This window comes from Rhinatrema bivittatum, chromosome 8 (genome assembly GCF_901001135.1).
Source record: "Rhinatrema bivittatum chromosome 8, aRhiBiv1.1, whole genome shotgun sequence".
In the NCBI taxonomy this organism is placed as follows: Eukaryota; Metazoa; Chordata; class Amphibia; order Gymnophiona; family Rhinatrematidae; genus Rhinatrema; species Rhinatrema bivittatum.
Genome location: NC_042622.1, coordinates 253766861 through 253789216, shown reverse-complemented (window position 1 = coordinate 253789216; position 22356 = coordinate 253766861). Strand labels below are relative to the sequence as shown.

The following is a 22356-nucleotide window of genomic DNA, read 5'->3' as shown; positions in this document are numbered from 1 at the left end:
CCACTTCTTAGGAGATTGTAAGTCATGGCAGTCAATAACAAATTTCAGTTGAGTGGCCACATAATAATGAAGTAAAGAGGACAAATCCAGACCCCCATCCCTCCGAGCTTTATAGAGTACCTGGCGCGATACCCTCGGAGGTCGTCTACGCCAAAGAAGGCGAACAATTTACGCTGGAGCGGGCACAAGTCCCCTGTCTGGAATGGACACGGCAGGGCTTGAAACAGATAACCTAATTTTGGTAGGAGATTCATTTTGACCGCAGTTATCCTGCTAAACCATGAGAAGGGTAGGCGGTCCATCTATCTAAGTCTCTCATTAAAGAGCGGATTAAGGGCCTATAATTCTTTGCATTAATTGAGGAAGATCTAAACTTAAATTGACCCCCAAATATCGTATGGGACCGGATGTCCACCAAAATGGGAATTCCCGTTTTCCCACCCGCAGAAGGTTATCAGTGAAATGCACTGGAAGAATCTCAGACTTGTTGGAGTTAATCCGAAATCCTGGCACCCTGCCATAATGCTCTATCATGGACGTTACCCGGGGCAGGGAGACCATTGGTTTGGAAAGGGAGAGAATAACATCATCCGCATAAAGCATAATCTTATATTGCTGCCCTCCGCAGCATAGCCCGTGTACATCCCCTGCTCTCCTCCTCCAGGGGTTCCAGGCTGATAGCAAAGAGGAGTGGGGAGAGTGGGCAACCCTGCCGAGTGCCCCGCCGGATCGCAGATGGCGCTATATAACTATAATTAATCTTTATACATGCAAGGGGATCGCTATACAACGCCCTAAGCCATACGGCGAAGGAGCCACCCAAACCTATCTTATTCAAAACGGCAAATAGATAGGGCCAGGAAACTCTTTCAAATGCCTTTTCGTCATCCAGTGTCATAAACACTGCGGGAATACGAGTAGAATTAGCAATATAAATTGTCTATTAACTTCCTTATATTATCCGATGTCGCTCTTCCAGGCATTAAGCCAGCTTGGTCGGCATGTATGAGTTGCCCTATTAAACCTCACAATCTTAGTGCCAGGATTTTGGCCAAAATTTTCAGGTCAAAATTAATAGGGAAATAGGCCAATATGAGGCACAACTGGTAGGGTCTTTCCCCTGCTTGAGTATAAGAGTGATACCCGCCACATTCCCATATGGGAGAATTGGTACCCCCTCCTGTAACTTATTAAACATAGCTGCCAGGGGAGCCCGCAATTGAATTCTATATTTTTTATAAAAGGGGTGTGAACCCATCCAAGCCGGGGGATTTCCCTGATTTTAAATCCTTAATTGCCCAGTCAACCTCAAAGGGTGAAATTGGTTTTCCCACATGGGCCTGATCGGCTTCTGACAACTCCGGCAGAGGAATGGTCTCCAAAAAAGCAGAAATGCCCTCTGCAGATGAATTCATCTCCGGCCGATATAGCTCCTCATAATGCTCCTGAAATCGAGACCGTATCTCTGGCTGTTGTAAAAGCATCGGGCCCAGTTTATGTTTAATACGATACACCATCTCTTTAATTCTCTTTTTCTGGAGTCGCCTGGCTAGTAACCTACTATTTTTGTCCCCAAATTCATAGTGTCGCTGCTTAAGGATATCCAGAGAGTAGGCGAAGTTGGCCGCGTCTAAAGCTGCAAGGGCCTCTCTCTTTTGGGCTACTAGTCTAACAGAAAAGGACCCTGGTTGGCATTTATGTCTCCATTCTAAGTCCCGCAAATCCTGCAGTAGGGTCTCTCTTTGAGCCCTTTTTTGTTTTTTATGATAGGATGCTATGCTGATGAGATGGCCTCTTAAGACCGCTTTCAGTCCCTCCCATATAGCGATAGGTGAGGCCCCGGCTACACTATTTAGAGTAAAATTAATCCTCTGTCGCTTCCATTATATGGTCCTGATATCTAGACTCCTTCAGAAGGGAATCATTTAGTCTCCAAAATTTTCGTTCAATATCCCGTGTCTTCATTGACAGCACCCAATAAATAGGTGCATGATCCGACCACGTGATTAGCTCGATATCCGTCCGAGATGTTTCCCCTACCAAATCTTTGGTAATGAAAAAATAGTCAATTCTAGTATAAGAATTGTGGGGGTGCAAATAGAAAGAATAATTTCTACTGTAGGGAAAATGTAGCCTCCAAATATCTACCACTTGACTAGTAGCCATAGAGCATTTCAGGGCCCTTCTCACCCTATTGGACGCCGTAGTGGCCCGAGCAGAGGTGTCTAAGGCGAGTGCCAAAGCCACATTAAAGTCACCTGCTATAATGATATTATGCCCAGGAAAATGAACTAACTGTTTGGTCACCTCTCCCAGTGTCTCAATTTGCTGGGATGGTCGACAAAAGATGTTTACCAACACCATTTGCCGATTATGGATAGTGGCCCTGAGAATAATAAAATGCCCTTGGGTGTCACAGTAAATGTCGTGGACTTGTACCATCAAATCATGCACAAAAAGAATTCCCACCCCACTATACCTCCGTTGGATCGAGGCAGGGGCATAAAATTGGACTGGATAATGCCAGGAAGTCATTACACGCTCATCCCTGCGACATAAGTGAGTTTCTTGTACAAATGCTATTGCTGCGGAGAGTCTCGTGAGCACTTTGATAAGCAACTGTCTTTTAAACGGGGAGTTCAGGCCTTTGACATTGAGCGAGATACACTGAAGATCACCCATTAAAATATCCAGCATCTGCTCCCACCATGACCCATAATACATACATATAGCTGAATCCATTCTCCATGTCGTGCACCATATATGCCCTCCCATTCCGTGACCTACCACCCGTTAAGTTCCCCCTATAGCACAAGGACCCTCCGAGCAGCATTACAAACCCCATCAGCCCTCCTAACCCCCTCTTCCCCACCCATCCCCCATCCCCATCCCCCTCCCCTCGTATCCAACCACCTACCATAGCGGTGAGCCCCTAACCAAGGAGGATAGCCCTACTTCCTCGCTCGCAGCCTATCTAATCCCACCCACAAGCCCTATATTAGGCCAGAGTGAATATGTGCTCCCAACAGATGTTCCCAATCCCTCCCCCGCCCTCCTTACACTTAGTGGACTTACGCAGTAGACAGCAAACTATAAGATATGGCAACCCCTAACATTGGTATCATACCTATAAGCTTTTAGATAGGATTTCTACATCTTAATTTAAATCTGTTATAGTTTTTATTGAATTAATAATTAATTATAGCTTTGTTACTTTCTGATATATTTCTTAAAAGTTTTTATTATTTTAATTGATCATGAATTGATTGTATTTTTTTTCCTAACTATGCTTTTATTTTACTTTACCATTTCTAGTTAATATTTGGAAAGGGTTTTGATATATTATGAGTTATTTTTATATTTACTTTTAATATTGTAAACCGTTTTGGTCAACATTGTATTGGTAAGATGGTATATAAATACTTTAAATAAATAAATAGTATATAACAGAGCATTACTGAACCAAAAAAACAACAGGTCAGAAAGCCGAACCCTCTTAAAATATAAGAATCAACTATCGAACCTATAAGTCCGACATTTACCCATCAATACCACCTTACTGGGAGGTTTTTAAAGTTCTCCCAAGTCCAGCGGCCAGGTCGCCAAGTCTGTTTACCCAAACACAAAGGGTTGACGTCCGCGTGTCTGCTCTCCGCCATTATCCATCAGGGGCTGCAGTCTTCAAGATGGCGCTCCCAGAGTGTCGTTGATTGGCCCTGTCGGGTTTCGGGTAAGACGCCGGTCTCCCTTCCCCACAAACTGCCATTGGGGCTGACTTAAAACTGTAGATTTCAGTGATGGTTTATCCATTGCCGAGACATCAACACCCGCAGCCTGCAGGATAGGGACCGCCTCCGCCACCGATTTTATCTGCGATGTTACTCCTTTTAAGGTGAAAGCTAGGCCCCAAGGAAAGACCCAATGGTACAGGATGCGCTCACTCCGGAGCAATGCCGTCAGCAGTTGTACCTCCCTCCGATGTCTAAGTGTGGCCAGGGCCAGGTCGCTATATAGCTGCAGCTCATGTCCTTCCCAACTAAAGGGGGACACCCATCGGACACAGAGCAGTAAGTCCTCTTTAATTAAATAGCTGTGAAGGCATGCAATTATGTCTTTAGGGGCATTACGGGGGGGCAGTCCCCAGCGCGCGATGGGCCCTCTCCACTACCACATCGGTGCGCCATGATTTCCCCCCATCTATGGATCCGATGCTAAAATAGCGGTGCAAATTTTCCGGGTAACCTCCATTGCATTAGTGTATTCAGGGAGCTCCGTCAGGCCTCGGATCCTTATATTGGATCTTCGAGACCGATTCTCGAGATCCTCTAGCTTCAAAAGCATTTCTTCCTGCTGGTGCTGAAGGTCGGCGACGTCGGTGGAAAGTGTCGCCACTCACAAGGCCTGCCCTTCCACAATCCCCTCAGCATCTTCCACACGGCAACCTAAATCCCTGATGTCCTGAAGGAGGCTCTCCATATTTGCATTGACATTGTCCTTGAAGGATCGGATATCACATTTTATTTCCGCAAACCATTTATCAAAGTCCTGTTTGGTGAGGGAATGCATGGCGGCATCACAGGCAGACTCAGTCAGTGCGGTTGAATCCGTCTGGTCCTCCTCTTTATGCCCAGCTGGTTCTCTGCCCAGGGCCGCAAAGCAGGATCCAGCAGCATCAAAGGAATATTGGGCTAGGTCAACCAGTTTTTTGCTAGCCATGACCCCTGAGATTCTGCGCTTCAGATGCGGCATTTCGCAGAGTTGGAGGAAAATACTTGAAAATTGCTGCAGCAGGAGGAAGAGAAACAGGGCTAGACGTCCATGCTGTTTGGTGACGTTATTTCCTCTTCGGAATCTTCTCTTGTAATGACCTCCCATGCATTACCATTATTTCATTAGATTAAATATTTTTATAAACTGCACTCATCAAAGATATTGATATGTAGGGAAGTTATCTAAAGAAGTAATATTTAAGATTTAATATAAATTGCTATTTGCAGACATGATCCAGTTTTCCATTTTTCCAAAAGTGCTTAAAGTTAGTCATAGGGAGGTCAATATTCAGAAATAGTCTGGGTAGCAAAGCTAGCCAGAAACACTTATCCAGCTAATTTTGGAGGTATATTCAATATTGCAGCTGCACTATTAAATTCGGCCGGCTATCTTAAAGTTAGCCGGCTAATTATAGCCGGCTAACTTTAGGGCAATTCTTTGGCCTGACCTAACTTACAGGTCGATCCAGTAAAGTGTGCTCCGTCGGAGCGCACTGTCACCCTGCTCTGGACGCGTGTTTTCCCTTACCCCTTATTCAGTAAGGGGAGGAAAACACGCGGCCCACCCGCGGCACCTAATAGCGCCCTCAACATGCAAATGCATGTTGATGGCCCTATTAGGTATGCCCGAGCGATCCAGTAAGTAAAATGTGCAGCCAAGCCGCACATTTTACTCTAAGAAATTAGCGCCGCCCAAAGGTCGGCGCTAATTTCTTCCGGCGCCAGGGAAGTGCACAGAAAAGCAGTAAAAACTGCTTTTCTGTGCACCCTCCGACTTAATATCATAGCGATATTAAGTCGGAGGTCCCCAAAAGTAAAAAAAAAAATAATAATAATTTTGAATTCGGCCCGCGGCTGTCGGGCCGAAAACTGGACGCTCAATTTTGCCGGCGTCCGGTTTCCGAGCCCGTGGCTGTCAGCGGGCTCGAGAACCGACGCCGGCAAAATTGAGCGTCGGCTGTCAAACCCGCTGACAGCCGCCGCTCCTGACAAAAAGGAGGCGCTAGGGACGCGCTAGTGTCCCTAGCGCCTCCTTTTCCTCGTTTGCACCGCGTCACCTCATTTAAATACTGGATCGCTCGCACCGGCAAAGGGCCGGTGCGTGCGCTGGGAGAGCGGGCATTCGTCCGCTCTCCCACGGACTTTACTGGATCGACCTGTTTGCCATCTAACTCTGAATATCAGTTATTTGGTTAACTTAGCCAGCTAAATTAACTCCTTCCAGTTACACCCCCAGAACACCCCTAACATATCCTGCTAAATTCTAGCTGCTTAACTTATCTACCCAAATATTCATTTAGCCAACTAACTTCTGAGTAAGTCAGCTAAATGCTTTTGAATATGGACTTCTTGATTTTTTTATTTGGTTTCTAACTTGCTACTTCATAGCCAGACTTTCAGTCCTTATTTCACTGTATGCAAAGTTTAGAGAGTTACGATGAGCGGGTAGCCTCTGACTCACTCTCAGCATTTCTCTTTTAATATTTACTTCCTTTTGTGTTCCACTGCACAGCCAGATATACCCATACCCAAAGCAATTAATCAGACTTCTGCAGAGATTTTGTAAGCATTACCCATCCTTTTCTGCCAGAGTTCACCAGAATTGTATGAGGAAAAAGCTGCATGCATAGAGCAGATAGAAAAAAAAAATCCAAATTTTAAATAAACCACAGTTTCATGTGTTTAGAAGCTAGTATGTCTTGAATTTTTGAATGAGAATGCTTTGTTGCTCGGGAAGAGGAAACCTCCTGTCTCATCTCTCACAAGCAGCTTTAGAATTCATGCTTGTCATAAGGACACCGATAAACTAAAGAATGCAGTGGGGACCATGATGTAAAAAAAGTGCTATGTGTATCTGACATGGAAAAGTAACATAGACATTGCCATTCTCCCACTTCCTCACTTTTCTCCCTGCTCTACGTTTGCCTTGGTCTTAGTTCCTGGTCAACCAATGAACTTCAGAGCAGAAGCGAAAACGGAGACAAGCATTGGATTATCATGGAGCCCATCCCGGCAAGAAAACATTGTGAAGTATGAGCTTTCCTACAAGGAGGATCTTGGCAAAGAGGTAAATATATCAGTTGAAAATTGGGGAGTCTGAAAAAAAAATATCCTGGAAAGGTGATTATGTACCAAAAATTATTAAATCCTTAAGGGGCATTGCAAAAAAGGCAAAGCAGTGGCAATGGAGCAGTGAATCAGCCAGCAAGATAAGGAGACATTGTACCAAACCTTGGCCCTTGATAGCTGCCAGCAGATCTGGTTTTCAGCATAAGCAAAATATGTAAATTAACCATTATCTAGAGCCACTGCATGCAAATAAATATTTTGAATATTCATTGTGGATATCCTATAATCGAGACATGTTGGCACCCTTGAGTTATAGAATTTGGGTTATTGCACAGAAGAATTTTTAGGATGCAAGTCTTGGCTGCTGAGCCTCCGTGTAACCATGAGAATCCACAGTCTGTTTGTGCGTCCGGAATCCATTTGTCTTAATTTGTAAGTGCCTCTCAAGGATTTAAGCATTCACCATACCATGGGTTTGTTCCAGGGCAGGCCTTGTTTAGGGAATTTAGCAGAGCAGACTGGAAGGCGTTAAGTGAGGATGAGTAGTGACCTGGTCATTTGCATTGCACCTTGATTGGATGCTTGATGCTCTCTGCCAGTATTAAACCAACTGTAGGAAGATGGATTGTGAATGAGGCTGCTCAGGCCCTGAAATGTCCTCCTTTTTTTTTTTAGCACACAGAAATGGATGGAATATATTTTTGAATGATTTCAGTGTAGCATATTAGCTTTCTATGGCAAACATTTGTCAAGAACTGCCATTTGCTTTCCATGAGCATGCTGACACATGTGTCCCCTATTCCTGAGCCTGAAAAGGTTTTTGGTGTATCTCATAAGTATTTTGTGTGATGGCCTCAGGTGTTGAAAAGCTTTGAACCGGTGACCTCCTACACGGTGGAAGGCCTGAAGCCAAATACGGATTATATATTTCGCCTAGCTGCCCGATCCCAGCAAGGCCTTGGGGCCTGGACCCCGGAGATCAGGGAACGTACCCGGCAGTCCAGTAGGTGTCTTTCCTTTCTCAGCCTTCTTTGAGGGAAAAAGAATGGTGGCGGATAGGGTTGGTGGGCATGGGATGAATTCTGTGTATGGCAGTAACCTCAGGAAGCAAAAACAAGAGTCTGTGGTTCTGTGAATGGATAGGCACACAAATCATGAAAAGATGTGCTCAAAGCACTGTCTAGGAAATGGAGAAGACAAACTGAAAACTTGAAATTTAAAGGGGGCAATTTTGAGTAACCCTTGCAAGGTGCAAGGTCTTTGCGTGCTTTTGTACCTGTGTACCTTTTATAGCTAATTTTCAAAAGAAATCTACATGGGTAATTTACTTTTTCTTTTAAATTACCTATGGGGTATGCAAATGCAAGACTACTGAGATATCTTGCAGCTGCTATTTCTGCACATCGGCTGTATGTTTTAAAATACATGCATTGATTTGATTTTCAAATCTAAACACGTATTTTAAAGCATTCAGCCAAACCATGTCTGCTGCAGAATAGCCCATTTTTGTTACTTTGAATGGTGCAATATTCACACAGGGGGATCTAGCTTGGTAATCTCTTAGTTACCTAACTAGATTACTGTGAAAAGGGTCCTCTGTAGGGTATTTGAATAAAGGAAACCTTTCAAAAGATAAGCCTGCTATTATTTTAAAATGTGAAATTATTTTTGTGCGTATTGGACACCAAATTTTAACCAAGCAATAAGAAAGCTTTTTCATAAATTTTGAACATTAAAAAGGTTAGGGACCCTTGTTTCATCAGAAAAGTTAATGCCTTTTATTTGGGGTCTTAAAAATATACTTACTACTCAATATAAATCCATCAGCTGTTAGTGCTGAGCATGCTCAGTTAAGGACAACTCCTCACCTTTTCTTTTTTTTATCTAGCTAGAGACTGGTCCTTTAGCAAGAGTGAGCTGAGTGATAGTCTGGCAGAGAGGAGCTCCAAGAGGTTTACACAGCCTGTGCAGAGAGTTATTGGGGAAAGGAGGGCTGATTTGGTACTAATGAGATGATGGTTTCTTGCATGTACATTCTCACTGTAACCATTTTAATATGTGAGGAGAAGTTCGAGGAACCCATGTTCTCACCCAGGGGATTCAGCATACTGGGCCCATAAGCCTTTGGTAATTTTCTCATGTGCTTTTGTCTGTTAGTATTTTGCACAATGGAAGTGAACTGGATTTAATTCCCTTCCCTCTTTTGAGGGCCCAGGCTCCATTCATACCTGGGGCATCTCCAGCCCTGTTCTATCCAGTGATGGTGTGAGCGGTTTCTCATGCTGGTGGTGGGGTCATGAAGTTTCATTTGGTGGGGGCTCCTGCTCCGTTTTCTCCACTGGTAAATCTAATCTGATTTCAGACACACTGCATTCTGACAGCGACTTGCTATAATCACTTGGTGTAAATATGAATGGTAAAGGTCATGCTGTGATCTTCAACACTTTTGTTTTAAGGGTTATAGCAAGTTATTTATTAACCACAGTAATGATCGTCCTTTATGCGACAACATACTGCCAGGCGATGGCATGCTGGCATTTGAAAATGTGTGTGGAGAAAGAACAATGACCGAGACTTTGCTGTTGGTGAAGATAACTTCGGATGAGTATTCCAGTGAGAAGGGAAATGGACCCACTCCATGGGGGTCATAAGCGGGCAGCGAATGATGTATGGAGCAGTTATCACTAGGCAAGGATGGGAGACCTGTATTAATTTCGGGAACGGAGTGTGCGTGTAACCAAATTCAACTGGTTTTAGTTTAATGGATTGGAACCCTTACCCTTTGCCCTGGGGATGGACAACCCTGGATGGCAATCTTTAAACCTGGACTTTTCACAGATCTTTGCTTTTAAATTAGGTGTTTTTCACTGCATGAGTGGCTGTGGCAGCTGTTCTCTGTGTTTTCTGTCTCCTCTCATTTCTAGTAAATCACTGGGCCGCAGTTTCAGTAGCCATGAGCGGAACTAGCTCAGAAATGAGCTGATCAGCCTGAGAAATTCCATCTCGCAAATCCTTAACAACTGGAAGCAGCTAGCTAACTCTTTTCCTTTCTTTTATGTAGTTTAATTGTTAGTTCCTTACTTACTTTTTTGCTCTTTCTCTCTGGAGGGAAGAGTGAGTGTTTTCCACATCAGAGAGACAGAGAGAGGCAAAGACAGAATTGCTCATCAAAGCTTCTCAAGGCCTCAGCTCCTTTTCAGAATTTTCTTTCTCCTTCAAATGAGTAAAAAAACTACTTTTCCCTTGGTTTGCTGAAACTCTGCCTTATTTTATTTTATTGGTCACACCAGTCAGTACCATCAGGAGACCAGATTCATGGATTGGCAGCAAACCATGAATTTAAGACATAATTAAAGAAAACAAAAAGACAAAAGGGTGTCCTGTCCTGTCCACACTCTGCTTCTGTTTGTAAGATCTTTTATGCCTGTGGTATTGGAGGGGTAGTACTGTGGTCTAGGGGAGCTGGTTGGGGTGTTTGTGTCCCACACATCAGATGCCACAGTGAGAAATGATGGTTGGAAACTGAGGCTAATGGCTATGGTGACAGTCAAGGCTATCTTGCAGAATCCTTTCTTTCAGGTTGTTAAGTGGGTCAGAGCAGAATGAAATCCTGTTTTCATTTTAAAGATCTGTCACAGTATTAGTATAAACCCAAGCTGGTGGGGTGAGACAGAATTTCAATTAAAGGTGACAACATGAATCGTTTTAAACTCTTCGATTTTGTAATGGGTTGAACATTTTTTCCTGGCTGGCTGATGGAGGAACAAGTCACTTCTCCCTGATTCTGGTGATATTCTTCAGCTGGGAGACGTTGGAGAGGCTCGGGACAGGCTCTGTGTCTTTCCTCTGTAGCCCATTCATTGCACTCTCTGGTCAGCTACATTACGCTCTGTCTCTGTCTGCATGGTCTTAAGAAAAGGTGCATCTCTAGCCTTCTTGCTGTTCTCCCTTCTCATTTTGAATGGTCTCACTCAGTCCCATCTTATTTCTGCATAATAACTTGTTTGTCATCATGTGATGTGATTTATCTGTGTTACTTGGCCTCTGCTGTTATGCACGTGCATCCTCACTAAGGCTTACGCCTACAAGCAGAATTGCGCGTCTTCATTCACGCAGCCATGTTGTCACCTGCACGCACTACTCCATTTTCACAACTCTGGCAGGGTGCCTGTCCCAGGCATCATAAAAAAAAAGTTAAATCCATTAAACTAAAGGTAAAGTATGTTTTTTTTTTCTTTTTGAAGTAGCTGGGTTTTAACTCTTTAAGTACCAGAGACATCAGTGATAGGCTCAAGTTGTGCTGGAAAAGTGTTAAGACAGTAACATTGCGGGTAATGTGAAATATTTTCTTCTGACCCTCCTTAGGATAGATTTTGTTACCGCATTGCAACAGCAAGTCACAGCTAAGCAATACAAAAACTATGAATGAGAGTATAAGATAATGTTTTGGTGAGAGGCGTTAATCAGAAGGATCAAGAGCAATGGCTTCCCTCAAACTTTTATTATTTCTCTGTAAATGTATGGTCAGAAAGTGCAGCGTTGCTTTTAAGCCATGAAACCTCTCTCCCACCACACACAGCTAAAAAAAAAAAAAAAAATCATGTTTCTCTAAAGACCAAAGCTGGATCTATGGCAGTGGTAATTTGCTGGTAGATAAGGCCCCTACAATAGCAAATGAGTATGCAGAATTCCCATTCTTCTATCTGACGAGGTTTATAATGAGGGAATATATTTGTGCACAGAAGGAGCAGAGTGGGAAGGGGACCATCTCTAAGTAAGTTTTAATATCTAGATAGAAGACAAAATTCATTCCCAGAATAGAAATCTTATTTTTACTTGGTTCCTTAGGTCATTATCTGTCTCCCTAAATAAAATATCCAAAGTCCGTGGTACTTCAAGGGTTAAAAGTGCTTCATTTTAAGAGGTCAGTAAGGGTCATTCTTGGGGCTTGGACAGTCATCTTAAAGCCTGTAAAAGAAACAGTTCAGGTGAGTACTGGCTAGTCTCGAGCACATTCATAAAACAGTCCACCTTGTCATTGCTGCTAACCCATATTCCTACTAGCTCATTGACTTAAATTCAGATTCCCGGCTAAATTAAGACAATCACCACCGTTCTCCAATGGGTTAGTCTCCAACCAGCTAAACGGAAGGAAAGGAGGTGACATTTTCTTTCCCCTTTAATCCTCTTGAACTGAGTTCTAGGATCTTATTTTTTCTGTCGGAATCTTGTTCGGTACTTAATATATGAACCACCCATCTTTTATCACCTCTCGTAAGGAATATGAAATGCAGGTTGGACTGGTTTGTGAAGGTGAGTTCAGTGAGTACCAGGCGCTCCTTAAGTAGTTTTTTTTTTTTAACTTACACCAGCACTAGGGTGCTGTCTTTATAAAGGTCACAGTGCTCTTGGCTTGGTCTTTGGGTTTGTAGCTGACCTGTCCTAAAGCAGCGCTCCAAGGCTGTGCAAGAATAGTGGATTCCCAAAGGAAGTGCAGTGGATGTATCCTGGGAACAGGCATTTTGCGATGCACCGTGCCTCCACGTGTCGGGGTGAAACTCTGGGTGCCTTCTCATCTCTGCCTCCATTACTGGGTTCAGCAGCCTTAGGCTCAGGATGGAATGGGGTAGGTGAGGTCAGACTATCTCTTCAGCGGGTTTTGGAATTACAGGGTTGCTTGCTGAATTTGTGAGATCTTTTCCCTCCTTCCTCTTCAGACAAATAGGACATATGATGCGGTTATCATTCTCTCCAGTACTCTATTGATACTTCCCACAGAATCCCTGAACGTTTTGGGGATAGCCTGGGGATGGAGACATTTTATACAAGTTAACTATATGATTAGTTATTATGGGGAAGGACTTGCAGTGCTGTCGCCTCTGAGTAAGGCAAGTAAATATGGATGTAAAAGAGAATGGATTCATGGTGCTGACCATTTTACAAGACAGAACCCTCTCAGGAGCTGAGTCTGACCTCTTAGTTCAGTTTCTCATGTTATTTCGTAAGAAAGTCTTTTAATTAGCAATTGACGAGGTGAAGGTAGGTAACTGGCTGGGATTTGCTGGGAGAAATAGTTGTTCCTTTCTTTGTGTTTTCTTATTTATCCTTCATTTCAGTTTCTGAAATTTAGTTTTTGCTTTTTTTTTTTTTTTTTTTTGTTTCAAGTTTGTTTCTTTTTTGTTCCAGTTTTATTTATATCTGGTTATCGATTTTATTTCCTTTAACTAGCCACAGGAGTTGGGCCTCCTCCTGTAGGGACCTAGGCCGGGGCTTTGTTGCTAAGGAACTTATTTATTGGTTTCAAACAGATCAACACTGCAGCACAGCAAACAGAATGGCCTTAACCATTTCACACCAGGAGCAGTTCTCAATATCCTGTTTGGGGGATTCTGTACGAAATGGCACGAAATGCTTACACATTCTCACTGACCCATATGCTGTGTAACCAATACATGTTTGTAAAACAGAAGAAGTTTTTAAATAACCCAAATAGTTAGAATGAGGCCGGGGCAGGTCTATAGGTGGAAGGAAAAGGAGGGGGAGGTTAAAATGTACATGACATAAAAAGGAATATTATCATTTCATAGGATTAAATCCCTGCAGAGGAAAAGGGGGGATAGGAGAAAGTAGATAGAAGGCATAACTTGAGGTGCAAAGACTGAATGGGCACAGTAGTTTCTCTTCAGAAAAGGCCTTCTGAAAACTCTGGATTAGACTATTATTTTCTTGTATTTTTGTTTTACTGTTTAAATCCCCTATTTAATTTTTGTTATGTTTATTTACATTTATTTTGCTTTTCTGTATAAAATTTTTTTTATTTTTAGTTTTTATCTTTTCCTTTTTTTCTTTTATCTTTCCCATCTTTTGTTTCTTCTGCTCCCCCCTCCTTCCCTCTCCCCCTGATTTTTCCCCTAATAGAACCATCTGCCCCCCCTCAAGATGTAAAGTGTGTCAGCACAAAGTCCACCACCATTCTGGTAAGTTGGCGTCCACCACCGGCTGAAAGCCAAAATGGTGTTCTGGCTGCATACAGTGTGCATTATCGAGCACTGAACTCGGAGAACTCGGAGCCTAAGGAAGTGAATGGAATCCCCTCCAATGCAAATCACATTCTCCTGGAATCACTGGAGAAGTGGACAGATTATCGTATCACAGTGATGGCACACACAGAAGTAGGACCAGGACCAGAGAGTTCGCCCTTCATCATTCGCACCGATGAAGATGGTAATTGCACATTTTATCTTTTTGCATAACATCTAATTTAGACGCCTATAAAATGCTTTTTTTATTCCTTATAAATCCACTTGCCTCTGCAAAGGAAAAAGGGTTTCTGTACATCTGATTGTTCCCCATCTTTGTTTCTTTTTTTTTTTTTTTTTGTTCTTCGGCAAATATCCACACTATTAGGGTCTTGGTTTATTGAGTTTCTTTCACTCTAGGGCCATAGCGAGACCCACACAGTGAGTCGAGTCTCAGAGTATATGGTTGACCCCACATCTCCTCAGACTGCTGTAGGATCCTTCCTGGAGGTGAAGAATCTTGGAGTTCACAATCTTACCTTTTTTGGAAGTCTGAGCATAGCCCATAGAAGCTTGAAGGATTTGCAATTTACAATTGCATCTCTTCACCTGGGGCTATAGCAAGAAATAGAGAATGAGGACTCAGTATGCAGTCACCTCTCTCTAAAATTGTTGCAGGGACTACAGCAATATTTGCACTAGAGTCTTGAAGGCTGGGACTACGTTTCTCCTTTTGGGTTTTAGAGTTTGCAATTGGTTCTTGCATCTGAGGCTGCAGCAGAGTCTACACTGCATTGTGAGAGGTTCAGAGTGTACACTTATCTGTCTTTTACCTCTCACCTAAAAATTTGCAGCAGTGTCCCGCACTATGTTTCAATAGTCTTACAGCCCATAAGCCTTACTCTCCTACTATGCACTCTTTCTAGGGCCTGAAGCTAGTGGATCTTGGCTAAGAAACATTTGCTCTTTCTGAATCTAGGAACCAAGAATGTGTCTTTATCCTTTCTAATATCTAAAGATTACCTTAGTTCCGTTTAGCTCTGGGTGCTTATTTTTCTGGGTTTGTAAGTGTTCCTGCAGGCTTTTGTGAGGATTGTTGAATTTATGGTAGGAAAGAGGGGCAAGCCTCTCTGTGCATTGGTTAATAAATCAATGAGTTGTCCTGTAGCAAATGCTGCTTGTGATATGATACTGTCTCTGGCTTTCATATTGAAGATGATAATCTGAAGGATATATGCTCAGTCTATATATGATGAATCCCAGGACAGGTGACCCTTGCTGCAGGCTTAGAAGAGTCTAGTCTCTGACCATTGTAGCACTCCGGATCAGAGTGTGTGTCTTACCAAAGAAGAAACCAATGTTGGATTTTGACAGTTAAACTACTTTGCTGAGGGGATGGAGGGAGGAAGGAGGCTAAGGGACCTGGTGGATTGACATAGTTACAAAGCCTTTCACGTCTAGGTTGTCAGCTCAAATCCAGCATAGATCAGTAGTGAACAAAAGTCATCAAAATCTGACAGCTGCTTTATGGCTTATGTTAATAGCCTCAATTCATTTCCCAAAGGACAGCTGTCTGCATTGTAAAAAAAAAAAAAAAAGAAACATTTATACAAATTGGCATCAATTGGTACCATACTTGGTAGCCTTAGAAGAGAGGCCTAGGAATGGGTGGGGATAAAAACAAGAGATCTCTTTTAACCTGAAAAGCTTCCAAACCAGACAGTTAAGTTAAATGAATGGAGCAAAGTGAAGGAAGGTTTTACTGCTATGTTCCAAGCTTTGTGAATAAGATCTTTGGTTTACAATATTGTCAGTTTGTAAGTTTTAGTACTGGTTGCTTTCACTGAGAACTTTTGAATGTAATGTTTATATGTAAAAAAAAAAAAAGAAATCTTAGAAGAGCTTACATTTCTGCTTTCTCATATTTTTGTTCTCTCCCTTTTTCCCGCTGCCAGTGCCCAGTGCTCCACCTCAAAATGTGGGTGTGGAAGTACTGAACTCTACTGCTATCAAAGTGTCCTGGAGGTCTCCAGCACGGAAGCGCCAGCATGGGCAGATCCGGGGCTACCAAGTTCACTACATCAAGGTGGAGAATGGTGAGGCCAAGGGGTTGCCCCAGATCAAGGATGTCATGCTGGCAGATGCCCAGGTAAGAAAGGCCAAAGCCAATGCTTTACTTAGAGAGATAACCCTAAAACCTATTCTGGTTACCACCAACATACAGAGTGGGCCCAAAATTGAAAGTTGGCCGGCTACGTTACAAGGGATATTTAGAATAGCCACGGTCAAGCCACTACTTAGCCGGATAAGTAATACCAGGCTAAGTTAAATCTTCTCATTAAATCTTACCCTCATAATTTATCCAGCTAAGGCTAAATATCGCTACTTAGCTGGATAAGTTATCTGGCTAAGTGGCGCCGCCCAGATCCTCCCACTGCCTGTCCACTTTCAAGTTAGCTAAGAGATAGCTAGATAAGTGACTTTTAGCTCTGGGTACTCAGTACTTATTTTCCCTGGGTTTGTAAATGACAGTGGATTATTGAACTTATGGTAGGGAAGAGGGGCAAGCCTTTCTGTACATTGGTTAATAAATCAATGAGTTGTCCTACTTATCCAGCTATCGAGCGCTGAACGCACTTTCAATATTGGGCCCAGTGTGCCTATGCCGGTGGCATAACAGCATCCTTTGTATCCTTCATCGTTCTGTCTATGAAGACCCAAGAGTAAGGAGTCAGCTGCACAGTTTCCATGCAAAGAGTGGATAGATTTTCATTTGATTATGCCAGCTTAATGCTTTAAAGCTAAAGGAGGTCAGCGCTGAATTTACTAATCCGTCATTATACTCTCTCCCCATACCCTCCAACTTTGCTTTGAAACCTTCACCTTCTCTTTGCTAGTGACAAGTGGGCATCTTCATAATTCTGTCCTCATGGTTCTCTTTTTCTTTCTCCCTCGTTTTTTGCTAACTCGAAACTCCTTTCCTTTCGTTTTCTGCTCAGTGGGAAACAGATGACACTGCTGAATATGTAAGTAGCAAAACCCACTAGTCCTCATGCAGACCCTTTCCTTCTACTGTGGTGGGGTTTCTTATTTCTTTTAAAACCTGGAACATTATTGGTTTCTGTATGTCCTGCCAGTGTGACCTGCAGTGCTGAATTCAGAACTAAAATCTCTAGTTTGAAACTAATTTGTGTGTGTGTGTGTGTATGTGTGTGCATGTGATTTTATGACCCTGAGTCTTGTGTTTGCACATATTATAATCTTATTTGACTCGCTCTCTGGGAATCTTCTATTGTGCTGTCCTCCTGTGCGTTATCATTATTTCATTAGATTCAATCTATTTTTATAACCTGTAGTCATCACAGATGTTTTGAAAATTATTATTGATATGCAGGGAGGTTACTTAAAGAAGTACTAAATAAGTGGGGGAACTGCCTGCCTAGTGTGGACCTTGTATCTAATTTTTTAAGGAAACATACACAGTTCCCTGTACATACCCGGATCAGTCTAGACTGTGGGTTGAGCCTCCTGTCCAGCAGGTGGAGACAGACTAAAACTGAAAAGGGTATCCTATATCAGGACAGAGCCTACCCTGCAGCCCTTCAGTATTTGTCTGTCTCCAGCAGATGGTACAGCTCACCCTGCGATTCCCTGATCTGGGCTAGCTAGCCTTTTCTTTGTCCCGGTTGGGTTTCTTTTCCCTTTAAAGGATCAAGCAAGTACTTTTAATTTGTTCTGTGTTACATATGGAAAAAAAAAAAAAGATTTGGCTCTGATGAATCTTTTCTCTCAGGAGAAGGCTCTGTCTCCTTGCTCTTGCGGGGCTTAGGGGGGGCTTGTTCCCTTGTGTTCCATAGCCTAAGCCTCTTTTCCCGGTGCTCCTATTGTGGGGTGAAACTGGTGGTCCAGTCACTCCCCCCTTACCTGGCTGCTTTTTGATCCGGAACGCTTCTTCCCTGGCAGTGCCCTCAGGGATGTGCCTGCCCCTGTCTCTAGCTTGCTGAAGTAAAACAAAAAAAAAATAATAATAATAAAGTGGGAGAAAAGCCCCAAGCAGGTCAGTTTTACTTCTGGGCACTTTTTTCATTTTTCATCCGGCAGCCAGGGTCTGATTGACAGAGAAGCATACAGGGTTCGTTCCTCTGCCTCCTCTCCTCCCAGCAGCAAAGATTTTCTCTCACAGCTGATTTTCTCTTCAGATCGTGGCTTCCCTGCATCGACTATGCCGCGATCCAACTGCTGCCTTGCCTGTGGAGAGCCCTCAACACGTCTTTCGCACGAGGGGCTCTGTTCCTCATGTTTGCCGGGTGGGGAAGGTCCCTCTCCGGCAGCGCCAGCAAAGCAAGCCCGGGGTTGCTCTGTTCCGCGCATGGCCAGGCTGTTCCCGGGTCGGCAAACCGCGGGAACGGCGGACATCTTAGGGGTTTCAGCAGCTCCCGATTCGGAGCTGCTTGGCACAGAAGATGCAAATTTTTGGGGGTCTCCCCCCCGATTTGAGCTCCGTGCGGCCCCAGAACGTGGTCCCTGACCCCCCCTTCCCCCGTCCGGCAAGTCTAGGCCTCGCTTTTTGTTGGAATTTGTGCTCCTCATGCACAAATCATATCTGGCCAGCTTGCAGGAGGAGGAGGACCCATCACCAGGTCCCCTGCCGGCCAAACTCCCGCGGTTGGACCCTCCGTTCGCTCCTGCGGCTCCGGATGCGCAGGGGTCTGTCCGGGTATGGGTGGTCCCGGGGGCCCCTCCCTTCCCGGACCCTCCGGCGACTCTGGGGACCCTTGATCCGGATCCGAATCTGGATCTGGTGGAGACGCTCCCTCCTCTGGAAGGGGATGATCCCAGGGTTCTCCGTCTGTTTCAAAAAGAAGAGTTGGAACCCATCATTCCTTTTGTCCTTCAGGAGTTAGGGATTGAGGGACCCCCGGCGGATACTCTTACTGCCGCGCTGCCAAAGCACATGGACCCGGACCTGGCGGGACTCAGGGCTCCAGCTTCTGCCTTTCCTTTTCACCCTATGCACAAATTGCTGCTCCTCCGGGAATGGGAAGCTCCCGAGGCAGGACTCCGCGTCGGGAGAGCCATGGACAAACTGTACCCGCTCCCGGAGGACTGCCTGGAAATGCTGAAAATTCCCATGGTGGATTCTTCAGTTCTGCGGTTACAAAGCACACCACCATTCCGGTAGTGGGTGCTACGGCCTTGAAGGATGTACAGGATCACAAGCTCGAATTCCACATTAAGCGTATCTTCGAGGTGCTGGCTTTGGGAGTCCGGGCAACTATTTGCAGCAGTCTCATGCAGCGGGCAGGCCTTAGGTGGGTTCAGAAATTACTCTGCACCCAGGACCTTCCGTCTGCTGAGGCAGAGCAGGCTGAACAGTTGGAAGGCGTCATTGTGTATGGGGCGGATGCTCTGTACGATCTTCTCCGCGTCCAGGCGAAAGTGATGGCCTCGGCTGTCTCCGTCAGACGGCTCCTCTGGTTACACAATTGGTCAACTTTTAAAGGCAAGTTGCTTTTTGGCGAAGACCTTGAGCAGCTCATTAATTCCTTGGGTGAGAACAAGGTTCATAAGCTGCCTGAGGACCGACCGAAACAATCCCGAGCGTTTGTGCCTTCCCGTTCCCGTTTTCAGGGCCAACGTAGATATACAGCTCGAGGCCGATGTGCTTCTTCTAGGGCTTACGCTTCCAGGTCTCAATCCTAGTCTCAGCCTTTTCGAGGTTACAGACCCTTCCGAGGCGGGCATCTCAGCGTACCACCCCGAAGCCCGCCTCCCAATGAGATAAGGTCGGCCCATTCCCCCATTCCCAAACTCGGGGGTCGTCTTTCCCTGTTTTTCAAGGAACGGGTCAAGATATACGTAGATATATGGCTCGAGGCCAATGTGCTTCTTCTAGGGCTTACGCTTCCAGGTCTCAATCCTAGTCTCAGCCTTTTCGAGGTTGCAGACCCTTCCGAGGTGGGCATCTCAGCGTACCACCCAGAAGCCTGCCTCCCAATGAGATAAGGTCGGCCCATTCCCCCGTTCCCAATCTCGGGGGTCGTCTTTCCCTGTTTTTCGAGGAATGGGTCAAGATCACGTCGGATCAGTGGGTTCCTGAGATTATCAGAGATGGTTACGCTTTAGAATTTTCTTGAGATCTGCCAGACCTCTATGCCGTTTCTCCTTGCGGATGTCTGAAGCGGGATGCTGTAGCCCAAACCCTTTCCAGGCTCCGACAGCTGGGCGCCATTGTCCCAGTTCCTGTGACAGAGCGTGGCGCCAGCCAGTATTCCATCTACTTCATAGTGCCAAAGAAGGAAAATTCCTTTCGCCCGATCTTGGACCTCAGAAGGGTCAATCGGGCTCTCAGGGTACCCCATTTCCGTATGGAGACCCTGAGGGCGGTCATAGCGGCTGTTCATCCCGGCGAATACCTCGCCTTTCTTGACTTAACAGAGGCGTACTTACACATCCTGATTCGCTCCGAACACCAGAAGTATATTCGCTTCCACGTTCTGGGCCAGCATTTTCAGTTCTGGGCGCTACCCTTCGGTCTCGCCACCGCTCCGCGCACCTTCACCAAGGTCATAGTGGTGGTGGCAGCGGCTCTCCGCCAGGAAGGAGTCTTGGTCCATCCTTACCCGGACGACTGGCTCGTGCGGGCCAAGTTGGAGGTTCTCTGCCAGCATGCGGTCAACCGGGTCCTAGCTCTTCTTACCTCTCTCAGGTGGATAGTCAACTTCCCCAAGAGCCATCTCCAGCCTTCCCAGGTATTGGAATTTCTGGGGGCCCACTTCAATACTCGGGTCGGCAAGGTGTTTCTGCCCTGTGCTCGGGCACTCAAGCTCATCGACCTGGTACGCAATCTTATCTCGCTCCCACTCTCAACGGCATGGGACTACCTCCATGTCCTGGGGACTATGGCCTCCACCATAGACCTAGTCCCCTGGGCTTTTGCGCATATGCGACCGTTACAGAGAGCTTTGCTATCCCACTGGCAACCGGTGTCAGAACAGTTTCACATGGTTTTTCCGCTTTCAGCCTCTATCATTGCCGACATACAGTGGTGGCTTTCGTTTCCACATCTTCTGAGGGGAATGCCCCTTCAGACTCCACAGTGGTTCATAGTCACTATGGATGCCAGTCTCTCCGGCTGGGGAGCAGTCTGTCAGTCTCAGACCACGCAGGGTTACTGGTCCCCAGTCCAATCCCGTTGGCACATCAATCGACTGGAAGCCCGGGCAGTTCGCCCTGCTCCGAGGCAAGGCGGTGAGGGTCCTCTCCGACAACTCCACTACAGTAGCTTACATCAACCGACAGGGGGGCACTCGGAGTCGCCTGGTAGCCTTGGAAGCCAGTCGGCTCCTGGCCTGGGTGGAGCATCACCTGGATTGCTTGGCGGCCTCCCACACAACGGGCAAGGAGAATGTGCAAGCCGACTTCCTCAGTCTCCAGCAACTCGATCCGGGAGAGTGGGAGCTCTCGGACGAAGCAATGGGATTGATCATCAGTAGGTGGGGTTCTCCCCACCTAGATCTCATGGCGACCTTGCGCAATTCCAAAGCCAACAGATTCTTCAGCCGCTGGAGGGAACACAGTTCAGAGGGAGTGAATGCTCTAGCTCTCCCCTGGCCCTCGGACGTCCTCCTCTACGTGTTTCCGCTGTGGTCTCTCGTGGGAAAAGTTCTCCAAAGAATAGAACTTCACGAGGGGTCGGTCATCCTGGTAGCACCTGAATGGCCCTGCAGGCCGTGGTACGCAGATCTGGTCAACCTGGCGTCGGATGGCCCTCTTCGTCTCTACCATCTTCCTCGTCTGCTTCAGCAGGGTCCCGTATTTGTCGAGCAGGCGGATCGCTTTTGTCTAGCGGCCTGGCTTTTGAACGGAGACGTCTGAGGCGTAAAGGCTATAAGGAGGAGGTGATTACCACTCTCCTGCGGGTGCATAAATCATCTACTTCTTTGGCTTATGTTCGCGTTTGGAAAGTCTTTGAGAATGTCTGTTCTGAATCGGGGGTCTCGGCGTGTTTGGCACCAGTCTCAGTGGTTCTTTCTTTTCTCCAGAAAGGACTCTCCAAGGGTCTTTCCTTCAATTCGTTGCGCGTCCAAGTTTCCACACTCGGTTCGCTTCTCGGTCGAGTGGAAGGGCACACCTTGGCGTCTCACCCAGACGTTGCTCAGTTCTTGAAGGGCGCCAAATACCTGAGGCCCCCCGTCCGTCCCCCATGTCCGTCCTGGAATCTCAGTTTAGTCCTCCTCTGCGTGGCTTCGTTCGAACCTCTCCATCAGGCTACTCTAAAGGATCTTACGCTTAAGGCAGTTTTCTTGGTTTCTATTTGTTCCGCTCGTTGGGTTTCGGAGATTCAAGCGCTGTCTTTTCTGCATTTCTCTGATTCTGGAGTTTCTCTCAAAACTGTTCCTTCCTTTTTGCTGAAGGTTGTTTCTTCCTTCCATGTTAATCAGTCAGTGGAGCTTCCTGCGTTCTCTGCAGAGGACGTCGCAGGTCCCGCTGGGGGC

At 45.5% G+C, this 22356-nt stretch overlaps 1 protein-coding gene across 26 annotated transcripts in view; it reads left to right on the top strand.

Annotated features, from left to right (window-relative positions):
* Nucleotides 1–22356, top strand: part of PTPRS (protein tyrosine phosphatase receptor type S) — a 568002-nt gene that overhangs the window by 391946 nt on the left and 153700 nt on the right. For 11 of the 26 annotated variants that reach the window (XM_029614603.1, XM_029614614.1, XM_029614622.1 and 8 more), the window contains 5 exons: nt 6707–6837; nt 7698–7842; nt 13758–14063; nt 15814–16007; nt 16858–16884. In XM_029614603.1, the coding sequence (XP_029470463.1) occupies nt 6707–6837; nt 7698–7842; nt 13758–14063; nt 15814–16007; nt 16858–16884 (803 nt within the window). The remainder of the gene's footprint in view (nt 1–6706; nt 6838–7697; nt 7843–13757; nt 14064–15813; nt 16008–16857; nt 16885–22356) is intronic. The other 15 variants (XM_029614620.1, XM_029614626.1, XM_029614619.1 and 12 more) reach the window with 2 other exon arrangements.